This window comes from Aulonocara sp. 'chitande type north' Nkhata Bay, linkage group LG23 (genome assembly GCF_057382095.1).
Source record: "Aulonocara sp. 'chitande type north' Nkhata Bay isolate Kocher_YH1m ecotype deep benthic linkage group LG23, A_spYH_male_GT1.1, whole genome shotgun sequence".
Lineage (NCBI taxonomy): Eukaryota > Metazoa > Chordata > Actinopteri > Cichliformes > Cichlidae > Aulonocara > Aulonocara sp. 'chitande type north' Nkhata Bay.
The window spans coordinates 47,930,010-47,945,811 of record NC_141365.1 but is presented as its reverse complement, the minus strand read 5'-3'; the positions used below and the strand labels follow the sequence as shown (position 1 = coordinate 47,945,811).

Below are 15,802 nucleotides of genomic sequence, written 5' to 3'. Positions count from 1 at the left end.
CAATAAAGGTTTAAATCTGAGTATTCATCTATGTTAGTGTTTAATGGGTCTAATAGGTTGCTTTGGCCTTTCCCAGTAATATCTTCCCTTGCAGTCTGTGGTCCAGGCTTCTAAAACCATCCCAGGTTAACAAGAACTACAATCTAGAGGAGAGCTGCCATAACAGGTGTGACTGATGAGATCTGACCTGCAACGTTACTCAGGTTTGTTTGTATCAGGACAAGCAGGGAAGCCGCCTGGACGTCAAAGTAGTTAGAGCTGGGCGAGTGTCCTCACCCACATCGGCTTCACAACTCTGCATCATCTACTGAGTAAGACTCAGAGCATCAGAGATTAGAAGGTCTACAAAGAGCTGAACCAGACTTCCTGTATAAAGGTTTTAGTTCCACAGATCGACAGTGTCAGCACAACTAAAACGTGGAGACTGACCTCAGAGTTTCAATTTGATGTTGTGGATTCTCCAGAAGAACACACAGCTGCTTCACTCCTGAATCCTGAAGCTTGTGGTAGCTCAGGTCCACCTCTCTGGGATACGAAGGGTTGAGCTTCAGCACTGCTTCCAGATAATCACAGCTGATCTCTGACAAATCACAGCTCCTCAATCTGTATAGAGAATGAAAGATGTAAGTTTATTAGACAAAGTGCTTGAAATCATTCAGTGTTTCATCATCTGTTCAGAGCTGAAGAAGGTTCAGAATGTAGAAGTTTAGAAAATGGAAACTCCAAACAGCTGAAGCCAACAGGAAGCAGCTTCAAACAAACACAACAAGAGAAAAAACTCTGAATGTTTCACATTAAAGTCGAACATTTCTAACAAGAGTGTTTTAAAGACAGCGTCACTGATGATCATCTTCTGCCCAGTAAAACTTTGGTTTTCCACATGTGAGTGTTAATGATGCACAAAGACTGTGAGTGCAAAGAGGGAGCGAGGAGGATGACAGAGAGATGGTACAGGAGCATCAAGAACCCGGCGAGGAAATGAGCAGAAGGACTTTGGAGCCTGTTGGATTGAAGCTTTCACAGAGACGTGTTTGACTGGACACCACCAGGACAGACTTTTAATCCCAGGATTTGGATGAGCTTTCTGTCTTTATGGTCACAAATGATGCTGTAACTCTGTGACTGTCCTGGAACTGTCAGCAGTGTGGTTACGTCCTTTTGACCTGAGTTTCCACAGCTCTTATAACAGCAGTGTACATTCAGACTGAGACACGCTTCAGTCTGTATGGACCTGTTTCTGTAGCTGCCACCATCATTCTACGGTCGTGTCCAAATTCATGGGCTGCATCCTCCCGAGGACCCGGCCTTTGCGGTCTACGTGGGCTGGGTCCTCAGAAGGTCGGGTAGGCTGGAAATAAACGGCTGGGGAAATTGGACGGTCTAGCCTTCTGATTAGCGTCACCGCTGTCTCGGTGGAGTTTAATAAACTCAGCCGTCTGCTCCTTGCTATCTAAAATATAACAGGACACTGGCGTAAATTCTCGACCGTCTCACACTTCTGTTTAATCAGTTTTCTGTTTGACGTTTAGTCAGCTCTGTAAAGACCAAGGAGGAACCCACCTGGGGGATTAATAAAGTTTTATTTTATCTAATCTAATCTAATAACTTTAATCTCAGCCAAACCGATTTACTCACGAACAAACAAAACACTGAAAAAAGCCAAACAATAACATTTTGAGGTTGTCTAAGTGACTTATATATCACGTTTAACCTGAGTAGCGAAAGTCCGCGGTGATGTGAAAATGATGTGCCGGGAGTTGTGCCGTTCTCGGCGGCTTCAGTGACCCTCGAGCTCCCGGCGAGCTATCGAGCTGGTGGGTAGCAGACGTCTCCGAAAACGTCGAAGCACTTTTGCAAATATGCGGTATCTTGATAAACCGAGCAGATATTTGATGTTTACACAGCTACTTTCTCGCCTGAAAATATGTTAAAAGTTTATTTTGTGACCAAGAAAGATTAGTATGAGTCATTTTAAAACTTAGTAGCGGCCGCCATTGTTGGAAACTGGAGTTTGGCTGGGCCGCGCTATGAATTCTGGGATATGGTAGGCCACGAAGGACACACCCGACCCATCCTTCAAATTCGGGGAAAAGGAGGACGCATTTGTTGGCTGCATTCGGAGGAGTCTACGAATTTGGACAGCCTTCGACGTGTCGCTGTGACGTAATCGGTCTACAAATGCGGCCTCAGGAGGATGCAGCCCATGAATTTGGACACAACCTACATGTTTGTACATCAGCTTATCAAATACTGTCTGCTGTCTTCATTTATTACTCTTCACCTGCTTCACTGTCACTGTGTGGGCGGAGCAGCCTGAGCCCCGCCCACACAGACACAGCTCCTCTCTGGAGCAAAACTTCTGCTTCATCTCCGCCTCTTTTCTTCATCCTCCACCTCTCTTTTCTCTTCTTCGGTGTTCTGCAGCCACAGAGCCTCACAGCCATTAGCACGCCCATACCTGAGCAGCTAGCATTACCCAGCATGCCGTGCAGCAGTGTCAGTTTGTAAATGTGCAAGAATTCCTGCTCCAAACTGTTTCACAGAGTGCTGTGTGCCGTGACCTTTGACCTGCTAAAGACAGTCAGCTGTGGATTATTCATTGTTGTGTCTGATACTTAGAACTGTGAGGAAGAAGCTACACAGTTAATCAGGGTCCCCTCTCTCTGAATCAGGAAAGGTGGGCAGGCCGCGTGTGGGCCGCGGGCCATACGTTGAGTATCACTGTTTGAAATGTGAACATTGTTCTGCTGCAGTCAATGGACTAAACCAGAGAAGAAGAAAACAGACTTTACCATGAAGATCCTCAGTGTGGATCAGTATAATATCAGCCTGATGTCTGCAGTTTAGTGTCAGCACAACTTTCACATCATATTCATCTCAGCACAACTAAAACATGCTGACTGACCTCAGAGTTTCAAATCGACATCGTGGATTCTCCCGAAAACCACACAGATGCTTCACTCCTGAACCCTTCAGGTTGCTGTAGGTTCCACTCAGGTCCACCTCTGTGGGATACGAGGGGTTGGACTTCAGTGCTGCTGCCAGATAATCAAGGCCAATATCTGACAAACCACAGCTCTTCAATCTGTATAAAGAATGAAAGATGTAAGTTTATTAGACAAAGTGCTTGAAATCATTCAGTGTTTCATCATCTGTTCAGAGCTGAAGAAGGTTCAGAATGTAGAAGTTTAGAAAATGGAAACTCCAAACAGCTGAAGCCAACAGGAAGCAGCTTCAAACAAACACAACAAGAGAAAAAACTCTGAATGTTTCACATTAAAGTCGTACATTTCTCATAAAAACAGGACAAAGACTTGAAAAAGTCGTGTTTTTCCTTCCAGGAACCACATGGCTTCACTTTTAAAGGTGAAGTGTGACAGAAATGGACATATCTGAAGTCCAACACCTTTTTCCAGTCACATTATTAAAGCAGACAAACTACAAGCTCATTTTCATTCCAACAAGTCATCTTCTGACCTGGACTAACAACACTGGTCTCTATGTGCAGCTGGCTGTGAGACCAGTGCTCAGGGAGCGTCTACAAAGTGCAACACTGAAAGAACATCACACACTCATTTGCTTCCAGCACTTTCACACAAACATCTACTGTCATCATTCATGTTCCTGCTCCTCTGGATTCACACGGAGCCTCTGCTCATGCCGTTGCCATGGTGAATCATAGTATGTGGCTCCATAACTCAGACTGAGCATGCTCAGAGCTGATTGGCCCGACTCTGATCAGCTGATCTAGAAGAGGAAACTCTGCTATATGTACATTATTACATCTACACCTGAATCACAACACTCACACAAATATATCAACTGTGTTTAATATTTTGGCACGTAGATCATTTATGTGCTTCAGCTCTTCTTACATTTTACCACCAACATGTTTCAAAAGGAGCAGCTTTTACTTTGAAGGCCAGCTGTCTGTGTTTCTTGTTTTCATTGTTGGATAATGGAACAAGTCGATGCTTCAGTGCTTTGAATTAGGAGTGGGTTTTAATAATCGATTCATCGATTAAAATCGATTCTGGCTTGGATAACGTGATATTGATTAATTAAAATCCTGAATCAATTTTTTAATATTAATTTATTTTGCCCGAAATGTCAGAATCTCAGGTTAAACCTCACAAAACTTTAACAACCACCAAACAGCTGAAACAGTGAATGAGAGCAGGAACACGGATTCTGCACAGAGACGTAAACACAAAGCTCGGACCCGCCGACACATCAGAATCAGTGAGATGTCGCCTTTCTCACTGACGGCACAGACACGGTCGGGGCTGAAAGCCGACAGCTCGCCGATTCTGATGTTTCGGCGGGTCCACACTTTGTGTTTACGTCCTTTTTGCGCTCGATTCTGAAGCTGTTAGTTTTATCTCTCTACAAACAATATTGACTGAACCAGCAGCAAAAGAAGATCCAAACTACGCTTCACATAAACATCGTCATGAACTCTTTTGCTGTTTTGCTTCCACCACAATAAAATCACACTTCATGCACAGCTCTCTCTCTCTCTCTCTCTCTCTGTACTTCAAGAACAGTTTCCTGTCTAAAAATCTGTTTTCTGCATTATTCGCTTGCTTGTTACGCACAAGTCTACCGTTGTTTACAGCGCTGTCGGCCGCTGTTTTTTTCCTTTTACTTGCTTTCGAAAAGAAAACCTAATTTCTGCTGTTCAATACTGAACAAATTTAAACTTTTTAAAATTATGCAAATTGCAAAACGCTCAGTTGTGTCTTTAATAAAAACACTGTAACTTTGCTCTGCTTCACTTCAGCAGCATCAGGTAATGTTCATGTGTTGATTCATGGTTTTCTTTCGTTTTTGATCTACTGCAGAATATTTCTATAAAATCCCAGAACAGGAAAATCACCTTCATGTTTTTCTGTGTTTTATCTTCAGCTACTTTGACACAAAGGCCTCTGCTGTGATGCTCACACATTTGATAAAGTCTCGAAAGTGCCAGCTTCCCTTTTATAGACACAAAAATATGTAAATGTACTGATCTGAATTATAATATTTCTGTCTGAGGCAAAATTTCCCAGATTCCAATCGAATTGAATCGAACTGAACATTTCCTCATGAACTGTATTAAACTCTGTAAATGAACTGAGAACTATTTCTACATTTGAAACTATGGATTCATTTTCCCGTTCACTTCTGTACGTTAGTGTATAAATGAATGTTAGACTGGGCTCCATGCAAACACTTGGACTGGTCTCAGCTGCCTTCTTTCTGTAGTCCTTTCTCTTCTCCAGCTTCTGTTTGAAATCCTCTCACAGAGCCTGAAACCTGCTTTGCTGTCACGTTTGGGCCTGTGTTCCTCTGCTTTAACACAAACCTCACCACAGCAGCTGTGTGGGTCGTCTCTGTAGCAGCCCGATCAGCTTCTGATACATGAACATCATCACAGCTCCTAACTTCACCTTTATTAGCTTTGACATTCATGTCTTTCTTTTCTCTGTCTGTTTCCACACAAGCTCAAAGTCTCTGCAGCCTGAAATATAGAAACACAACAACAGCTGCAGTCAGTGAACTCACCTCAGAGTCTCCAGTCGACAGTTTGGACTCTCCAGTCCAGCACACAGAAGCTTCACTGCTGAATCCTGCAGCTTGTTCTCACTCATGTCCAGCTCTGTCAGATGGGAGGGGATGGACTTCAGGGCCGAGGCCACAACTTCACAGTGAGTCCCTGAGAGTCCACAGTCAGCCAGTCTGTGATCATAGAAAATATAAAATGTGTTATTATAAAAGCAGAAAGTCTGCATTATAAACACAGACTGAATGTATATGAAGACAAAACAGAGTGAGGTCATAATCTGATGAACATCTGCTCTTCACATCTGTGCTTCAGCTCCTCTTACTGTGTTTGACATGACACAACGATTGAGTCTCTCTCAGACCTGCAGACTTTTAATGAGAATCTTTGTTTGGCTTTAATCTGCAGATGAAGGAGGAAGATGGTGTCACATTTAGGCTTCCATAATGTCCACAGTCTGTCACTGAGATCTGATCCAGAGTCAGAGTGAAGACACACATGTGGACTGTTTCCTGTCTTGAATCTAGAACATTTTGAATGAGCTCAGCTCAGTGAAGAGTTCCAGCTGGAAAGACGATCTCTGTTTGCTACCTGCTGCTGTCAGGTACGACTGTTCACGTCCACACTCAGGAAAAATCTGCTGACTGTCACCAAACGGAGCAGAAATCTCATCACTGGACAATAATGATGAATGAACTCAGAGCTGCTGATATCACATCTGATTTCAGGGGAACTAAACTAAAAAGGAACAAATAGAAACAACCATCATGACTCTGTTTGACCTTCAGATCAGAAACTATGGTTCAGAACAGCAGCAGGATTTCAGGCACTGTCACATCCTCAACATCCATATTCCAAATGCTCTTCCTGACAGGACACTCTTTGTTCCCACTCAGGGAGTTTCCATGTGTACAAATCATTTCTGAATCTCAGTAGACTGGGAGGTTTTTCCATCTCATGAATCTCTTTCCTAACATCAAACTAGATAAATCAAACAAAGGAACTGGAGTCTGTCTAATTTCTGACCCCAGTAAAGCTTGTACTGGGATACCCCGACATACTCTCTCTCCATCTGCTCCCACAGCCTCATATTCACAGCTGGCCCTTCTCTCAGCATCCACACTCAGGGTGGGGGCGGGGTCAACACCAGTCAAAACCATTGCTTTGGCCTTATGGCCATTTTATTAGTGTTCGTTTCTGAGTAACAAGCAGGACTACGCACAGGTGTTTGGACATGTGTGGACCCGACCTACACTTAAACTTCTTAAATCCTCTGTTTCTGTGTCACCAGCTACACTTTTAATATTAATGTATTCACTCCGACATTTTTGGGGAGCGGTCAGAGCTCGTACACTGCAGACAAACATGTCTCCCAGCACACAGCTGACTGTCAACTCTCTGAGATTGGATATGATTCATTTAGATTATATCTGTAAGGTGAAGTTTATCTCGGTGTTTATTTGTTCCTGAGGAAGTCAGCTCGGCTCAGATTAAACTTTAATAACTGAACAATTTCAATGAACCTTAACGCCTCCCTGGAGCATATATGGAACTGAATCAGTCACTTTTCTTTATTTCCTGATGTTCATATGTGACATACATGTTTTAACCATTAATCTGGAATTAAACTGACATTTAATATATTTTAAGGAGGAAAGAGAAATTTCACCAGAGGATGTTGATGCTGTTCATGGAGACTGAAGACAGAATGATTTATCTGTCCTAATATTTCTGCTGCTCTTTCCTCTGGTGTAAAAATATTTTAACTGTTGGTTTTAATTCAAAATCAATGGTTAAAATGTTAAAATACCAACAAACTTGTGGCGTTAGTGTTGATATTCTGTGAGTTACTTAAAGAGATCACACAGGTACAGGACATATTTTATGTTTAAGTTTATGCATGTTTGCGGTGAGATGTGCATGTAGTGGGCTGTTATGTTGCAAACTGTGTGGATGTGTTTGGGAACAGAAAGATTATTTTACTGCATAAAACGGCGCTGATCAGCTGTTTCTGCCGCTGACACACTCGGCCGGTGAACCACCTGACTCACACAGGCTCTCCTCCTCCACAGTCCTCGTTTATGAAGAGCTTTACAAACACAACATCTCGGCTAACAGCTGGATTCTCCCGTTTCAGTGCCAAACAGCCACTTCCTGCTACAGACAGTAAAGTGGACAGTTTGGCGCTAAACATGTTTTTAAAACTTGAAGCTCTTATTTGTTAAAGCCAGCTTCACAGACAGATCTGTGTCAGTGTTTTAGAGCAGGGCTCAGTGGTGTAAACCAGCCTTTATATGTGTTTCATCTCCATTTTTACATTAAACTGAACCAAAACAAAACACTGAAACCTTCACCTGATGTGTCTGTGTAGGTTCTCATCATACAGTCATGGTAATCTAAGGAGCCTGGAAAGAAAAGTGACTTCTTTAAGTTTCTTGAAGACGTTTCATCTCTCGAAACCTCTGCTGATAATCACCCACACCCTTTTTCACAGCTTGGCTCATGTGATGAGCCACATGATCAATAGTTGGTCAGCGACCCTCTTAAGGGACACTCCCACTAGGATTAAAATCTGGGACTCTCCACTTTTTGGTTTTAGAAGTGAAGAAGCTGAATGTTCGGATTAAACATCTTCAAGAAACTTAAAGCAGTGCACTCGCTTTTCTTTCTAAGCGGCCTTTCTTAGATCACCTGATATAACCTGAGTAAATTATGTCGGGTTTGAAAACTCTGCAGCATGACCCGGGTGTTGCTGGTGGCATCATGAGCTTAGACCCCTCAGTCAGCTCGGTCTGAAGTCATCGCAGCACTAACAGGCACAAATAGGCTCTAACGTGACAAACTGACCCGACATTTAAAGAGTGCCCACTACAGTCTCAGCTAAAACATATGTGCAACGCCAAGGACTGTACACTGGACTCCATTTCAGTGCAAAAGAATAAAACGAAGTAAATCCATCCAATCTCCTCTGCCTGTCCTTATCATCAATAAAAACAAGAAAACAGAAAATCATAGAAACAGTCATCTTTGTTATTGCATCATCACACATCAGTTCCCAGTAACTAGTCAGAATGAGACGTTGTTTTCATCTTTCTCACACTCATCTCACTCCCCGGTCACAACAGGTGGTGACTTTAACAGGTGTTACAACCTGGCTCAAAGCTGCAAAAGAGGGCGGAGACTGAAAACAGAGACTGGTTTCATTTTGAAGTACTTAATAACCTCGGCTAAAGATGAAAACAGACAGCGTGACAGGGTCTGACAACGAGTGGTGGCGTCGTCCTAGCCGACCTCGGCAGTTATTCACACGCCATGACCAAAAACTCCTGCAGTGTGACAGCAGACAGAGGAGGAGTCACAGAGGAGCGTAACAGCTGTGACAGATGCAACAGGAGGACGAGCTCCAACAGTAAACACACTGAAGACAGGAAAGCAGTCACGAGTGATGTTGGTCCTGTTTTTATCTCCACTAAAACCTCTCTAACGTCACATGTAACAGAACACAGACACATCTGATTATCAGGGACCACGACCCACATCTTTGCCTCACTATGTTTATAAGAAGAGACTGAAAATAATGATTCTCCCAACACATCACCAACACTTTTATGGCAAACAGATAATAGTGAGTGACAAGAGGTGAACTGTTTCATATGCAGTTATCAGGGTAAATACATTTAAACCAAAGACACTGGAAGAGTAAAGGAAAGGAACTGAAGGTGACAATTCAAGAAGCTCAACAGAAGTCAAATGTAACATGATCAAGATTCCCTGTTAAAATATACTATGTTAATAATAGTGTATAGTACAATAGTATACTATACACTGTTATTAGTATAGTAGTATACTTGTCACACAGTGGAAATTTGTGTTTTTATGTTTTATCAATCTGTGTATTGGTACATAGTGTTGATTTTATTTGCATGATTTTATTGTGATATTTATATTGCATGGTTTTATCCTCATACTTATATTATGTGTGTTAATGTTGTTGTACCATATTCCTTTAATCCACTGAGGACTAAACAGATGGGGGCGTTCCCCAAGGTGGCCTATCAGCTGCCAGATTGACCTGTTAAAGGGGATGGTGAGCGCAGAGACAAGAGGAGCGACGCACGAAAGGTGAGCAGGAGAAAAAGGAACGCGTGTAAGCCCGCACGTGTGTTGAAGGAACTGCTGCCTGACTGTGGGGCGCCGCGAGTCGTTCGGCGATCCAGTCCCAACTGCAGGAACAGCAACAGTGGGTGGCGATGGCCCTCAATTCACAACAGGGCAGGGATGCCCCTCTGCCTGCATCTGACGGTGCTACGAGGGAGGCCGTGTGCAGGTGTGGAGTGGGGCGAGACTGTGCGGCGACGCGCTGTCAGGAGACAGGTCTGCGACAGGAGCCCCCTCCTTGTTCTTCTGGCCGGCGTGGTTTCCATCCCGGAAGAGAAATTCCTCTCCTGTTTCAGATAAGGCACATTCGCCTGCGTGTGGCTGTACTGTGGGATTATGGGACTGTGGGAGGGTAATTTTAGCATATGGAAAACATTTTTTTAGCTTTGTTTTAATAGTGTATAGTTATTTCTGCCGGCAGGGCTTTTAGCGCATTGAGAACACTCTTTTTATTGTATACGGGGGATTTTAACTTGTATTTGTGATTCTGGCTGTGTTTTTTATGGAAATAAATGGTGTGTGTTCAAAGCCAGCTTAGTTTCTGTGCCCTGAGCGCTGACCCGCTTGCTCCCCTTCCTCTTGTATGTGAACGGACTTGGAGGTGAAGATTTAGGTCCACCAGTCTTAGCGGCTACATAATTTTGGCGTTTGTCGACAGGATACAAGTTTGGGAGCAGTGTTCAGTACCTGGGGTACAGATATAGATGATAGAATGCTAAGTGTTTAAATCAGCTACCCTTGTTGAGGGTTGTGAGCAAGGGGTGTACAGAAAAGACGTTTTATTGCCACGTGAGTATTCATGAGTAGTGTTCATCCACAAGGGATATCAGAGGAGCTGAGCTGAGAGGAGTCAGTGTTCTGATAATCCCATACATTAGCTATGCTATGTGGTCACGAAATGGAAGAACAGCAGGTTACCTGGATGTGGCAATTGGACTGTATAACTCACCTATGCTGTAACTTTTCTAGGATGCATTCAAAGGAACTCGTTGGTAGCAGATTATTGCTGATGTTTCATGTGTTATGTGTAAAGAAGGGACTACCAGAGACACAGTAGCCAGCAAGGCCAAGTGTTGTTCAGCCACCCTCCTGGACAGAACACCTGAATGTTGTGACAGGGACTGTCACAGTTAAAATATGGGGGGATGTCACACAGTGGAAATTTGTATTTATCTTGTATATTGTTTTTATTCTGATTTTTAGTGTTTATTTATGAGTGACGTTTTATTTGCATTGTTTTATTCTGTTTCTATTGCATGGGCTTTAGTGTTTTATGTGACACAGTTTTTAATCCACTGTGGACTGGCTACACATGGGACAAATTAGCTGATAGGGACCACCTGCTGAGGCATGGGTGTGTCAGCTGTGTAAAGACCTTTTAAAAGCAGGCTAGCTGAGCACTGAAGGAGAGAAGCCCAAGACTGGAAGGCTAATGCTAGATGGCCAGCGTGACACGGCGACCCAGTCCTGACCTCATGGAACGGCAACAGTAGGAGACAACGCGTGTGATTGGCAGCAGGTTTACTATCTGTTATTTTACAGGACACTGATGCAAGGGGAGCTGTGGCGGTGGTCGCATGATGGATTCGGGTGCAGAACGCAAGCTGGGCTGGGATATGATGGGCCAGTGGAAGGACAAGATGGGAGGCTCTTGCTTGTCTGCCGAAGACGGGGCTGGCGTGGACTCTGCTCTAAAGCCGGAATTCCTGGCCTGCTGATGGACCCATAATGAACATGTGGCATAATTATAGCAGGGGTTTGTTAGTGAATATAGAAAATGGTAGTTTTACGGGTTCTAGGATTGTTTTATTTAGTTTTACTAAATTGACAACCTTGTATCACGTACATTTTAAGGGTGTTTTTATTTGTGCTCCCTGGCCCAGTAATAAACTGTTCCTGATCAGACCTGCTTCATCTCTGTGCCCTCGGTGTCTGACTCGCTTGTATTTTAAAGAAGCTTTCTTTTTAGAGGACATTCTGGCGCGACTGCTTTAGTGTCCCCATGTGTTACATACTATGCTAATAATAGTGTACAGTATAATCCTAAATCTGCAAATGTTGAAAACTTCTATACAATCTCAATATTATGGAGGATCAGAAGAGTCAAAACACATCAAAATACATTTCATGCTTCATTAATAAATTGTGCAATAAAACATGAGTACATTTATTTCATTTTAAAAAACATTTTTGAATTCCAATTTTTAAAATGATTTTAAAATCTTTTAAAAAATAAAATCAAAGATTTACTTTGTACATTTAAAATGGTGATTCCACTCCTCATTTGAAAATCCATTTCTTCACTGCATTTCCCTTTCCTGTTAGCTCAGGATTACCATATTAGGTATTAGCTGACCTCTGACCTTATATTCCACTTGTGTGGTGTCAGAGTCTGGTCTCTGTTTTCACAGAGGATGTGGTTCTGTTGGCTTCATCAGGTGATGGCCTCCAGCTCACAGTGGAGCTGTTCTCAGCAGAGTGTGAAGCCGTGTGAATGAGGATCAGCATCATGGTCCTCAGCTGGGAAAGGGTGGAGTGCCCACTCTGGGTCACAGACAAGTTCCTGCCCCAGGTGGAGGAGTCTGAGTATCTCAGGGTTGAGTAAAGAAGGGGGAGGGGAGCAGGAATCAACAGACAGACTGTTGCTGCGGTAACAGTGAGGTGGACGCTGTACTGGTCTGTCGTGGTGAAGAGAGAGAGCTGAGCGTGACAGCGAAGCTCTAAATTTACCGGTCGATCTACGTCCCTGCCCTCACCTATGGTCACGAGCTGTGGGCAGTGACTGGAAGAACCAGATCGTGGTTACAAGTGGGGCAAATAAATTTTCTCTGAAGGGTAGCTGGTGTCTCCCTTGGAGACGGGGTGAGGAGAATCCCCTTCACAAAAACTAATCAAGTGAACAAGACTCTCCAGGAGGGAAACATTTAAATATCCAAGTCTACCATAAAGAGAAAACTGCATGAAGGTAAACACAGATGGTGCATTACAATTCATTGCATGTGTTTTACATGAAGAATGGAGGATATACCGTCCACTTTCACTCTGTCTTTAGCAGCAAGTGGCTCTTTGTTGTTTGGCTAGCTGCACTGAAACAGGAGAATCCAGCTGTTAGCCGTAATGTTGGTGTTTGTAAAGCACTTTATAACCAAGGACTGTGTTTTTAATTTAAAGATTAAACTATTAACCGACACTGATCAATGATGTAATGATCACATCTGGACTCACCGAGCCTTTCTGCAGTTCCTCACAGCTGGAATCAGTCTCAGTCGTCCCTCCTTTGAAGCTTTGTACTTCTGCAGGTCAAACTCATCCAGAACCTCCTCTGACATCTGCAGCATGAAGGCCAGAGCTGAGCAGTGGATCATAGAGAGGTCCTTTGACCTTTTCTTTGACTTCAGGAACTGTTGGATCTCCTGATGTACTGAGAGGTCGTTCATCTCCATCAGACAGTGGAAGATGTTGATGTTTCTGTCAGGAGAGGATTTAAACTTCTTGTTATTCTTCAGGTTCTTGATGACTCTCTGGATGGTTTCTGGAGTGTTCTCTGTCTGACCCAGCAGACCTCCTAAGAGTCTCTGGTTGGACTCCAGACAGAGGCCATGAAGGAAGCGGACAAACAAGTCCAGGTGGCCATTTTTACTCTGGAGGGATTTCTCCATGGCTCGTTTAAGGAAATCATCCAGAGATGACTCTTTGTATTTTTTTCCCAGGAAGTCCTTCAGCACCTCTGTCTTCCTGTTGGTGAAACAGTGGAACATGTAGACTGCAGCCAGAAACTCCTGGATGCTCAGATGAACAAAGCAGTAGACTGGTTTCTGGAAGATCACACACTCTCTTTTGAAGATCTCTGTACAAACTCCTGAGTACACCGAGGCCTCTGTCACATCCAGACCACACTGCTCCAGGTCTTCTTGGTAGAACATGATGTTTCCTTTCTCCAGATGTTCAAACGCCAGCCTCCCCAGCTTCAGAAGAACTTCCCTGTCAGCCTCCGTCAGCTCCTGTGGACTCGTCTCATGTCCCTCGTGGTACTTGTTCTTCTTCCTCTTTGTCTGAACCAGCAGGAAGTGTGAGTACATGTCAGTCAGGGTCTTGGGCAGCTCTCCTCTCTGCTCTGTAGTCAACATGTGCTCCAGAACTGTAGCAGTGATCCAGCAGAAGACTGGGATTCTACACATGATGTGGAGGCTCCTGGATGTCTTCATGTGGGAGATGATTCTGCTGGACAGCTCTTCATCACTGAATCTCCTCCTGAAGTACTCCTCCTTCTGGGCGTCAGTGAAGCCTCGTACTTCTGTTAGCCTGTCAACACATGTAGGAGGGATCTGATTGGCTGCTGCAGGTCGGGAAGTTATCCAGACGAGAGCCGAGGGAAGCAGATTCCCCTGGATGAGGTTTGTCAGCAGCTGGCTGACTGATGACTTCTGTGTGACATCAGACAGCAGCTTCCTGTTGGTGAAATCCAATGAAAGTCTGCTTTCATCCAGGCCGTCAAAGATGAACAAAAGCTGAGAGACAGCCAGCTTCTCTGCTGTGACCTTCTGTAGTGTTGGATGGAAAACATGGAGCAGCTCCAGAAGACTGTACTGCTCCTCTCTGATCAGGTTCAGCTCCCTGAATGAAAGCAGAACCACCACACTGACATGTTGGTTCTCCAAGCCCTCTGCCCAGTCCAGAGTGAACTTCTGCACTGAGAAGGTTTTTCCAACACCAGCCACGCCGTTGGTCAGAACCACTCTGATGGGTCTCTGTTGGTCAGGTAAGGCTTTAAAGATGTCCTGGCACCTGATTGGAGTGTCATGGAGGGCGTCCATCTTGGAAGCTGTCTCCAGCTGCCTCACCTCATGTTGGCTATGAACCTCTTCACTCTGTCCCTCTGTGATGTAGAGCTCAGTGTAGATCCTGTTGAGGAGGGTTCTACTTCCTGTTTCATCACTTCCTTCAGTCACACGTTCACATCTCCTCCTCAGACTGATCTTATGTTCATCTAAAACCTCCTGCAGACCAACATCTGCTGAAAGAAAGAAAAACAGAAAGAAAACTCTTCAATGTCTGAACAACAACAAGAAGTCCAGTTTTCAGAAATGAGTCCATCAGCAGACAGATGTTCAGTCTTACTTTGTACACAGCTGCTCTGACTGGCTGTCTGCAGTCCAGCTCTGCTTCTGGATCTTTCTCCACACTGGGGACAGGACCAGTCTCCTGATGAAGCAGACTGGTCCCAGTATGAGGAGATGCACTGTCTGCAGAACCAGTGTCCACAGCTGGTAGAGACTGGATCCTTCAGGACGTCCTGACACAAAGCACAGCAGGACAGCTGCTCCTCCTCACAAACACCACTCCTCTTCCTCTTCCTCCCTCTGTGAACACATTTCTTTATCACTAAAATCATTGACTGTCAGTGACAAACATCCAGATTTGATGACACTGTGCAGAAGCTCTGATGGTCACAGAGAAAAGTCAAAGTGGAGAAACTTGTGTTTGAGTTCAGAATCCAAGTTTCCTTTGCTGTTCCTGCCTGTCTTATTAAACACAGAGTGATCAGCCTACAAACTCCACAGTAAAAGCCTTCATCACAGAGCTGATTATGTCCTTCACTGGATGTACTGGAAGTTTGGGATCCATCACTTTCAACTGACCTTTGACCTCCTCTAAAAACTGTGGTGGAGCAGCGGTGTCACATTCAGAGCTTTCAGCTTTATTTTGAAAGAGTTCAGTCATCAGGAAGTGAACTTCTGGGTTCTGATTTCCTTTCTATTATTTTACAGAAGTGAAGAAGAAGAACTAAAAGCTTTGAAATGATCTGAGTGATATTTTTGAACATTGCCACCAAATTGAGTTCAGCCTCCAGCAGTAACTTTGTTTCATGATGCCTCCCTGATGATGTGATGTTTGATTACAAACCTGTTTATGTGTTAGACATTAATCACATGAACACAGGCAGAAAAAAGAAGCCAATGAAACAAATGACAGAAACGTGTTCATTCACTGCCATGATCCATATTTTATATGTACAGATGTTTGTAAAGAACACGTGTGCAGCGCTTTGTTCTGAGTATCTGCTGTCAGCACACAGTGCAGCAATAACTACAACCACAC

The 15,802-nt window shown here is 43.9% G+C and overlaps 1 protein-coding gene across 2 annotated transcripts in view; it reads right to left on the bottom strand.

The window, feature by feature from the left end:
• Positions 1-410: 410 nt before the first annotated feature.
• Positions 411-15,802, bottom strand: part of LOC147302861 (NACHT, LRR and PYD domains-containing protein 12-like) — a 78,682-nt gene continuing 63,290 nt past the window's right edge. Inside the window, exons 1-4 of one of the 2 annotated variants that reach the window (XM_086284407.1) lie at positions 14,822-15,095; positions 12,929-14,717; positions 5,548-5,721; positions 2,887-3,085 (exon numbers count right to left, since the gene is read on the bottom strand). In XM_086284407.1, the coding sequence (XP_086140533.1) occupies positions 2,887-3,085; positions 5,548-5,721; positions 12,929-14,717; positions 14,822-15,095 (2,436 nt within the window). Of the gene's footprint in view, positions 604-2,886; positions 3,086-5,547; positions 5,722-12,928; positions 14,718-14,821; positions 15,096-15,802 lie in introns of those variants that run through there. The other variant, XM_086284406.1, reaches the window with a different exon arrangement.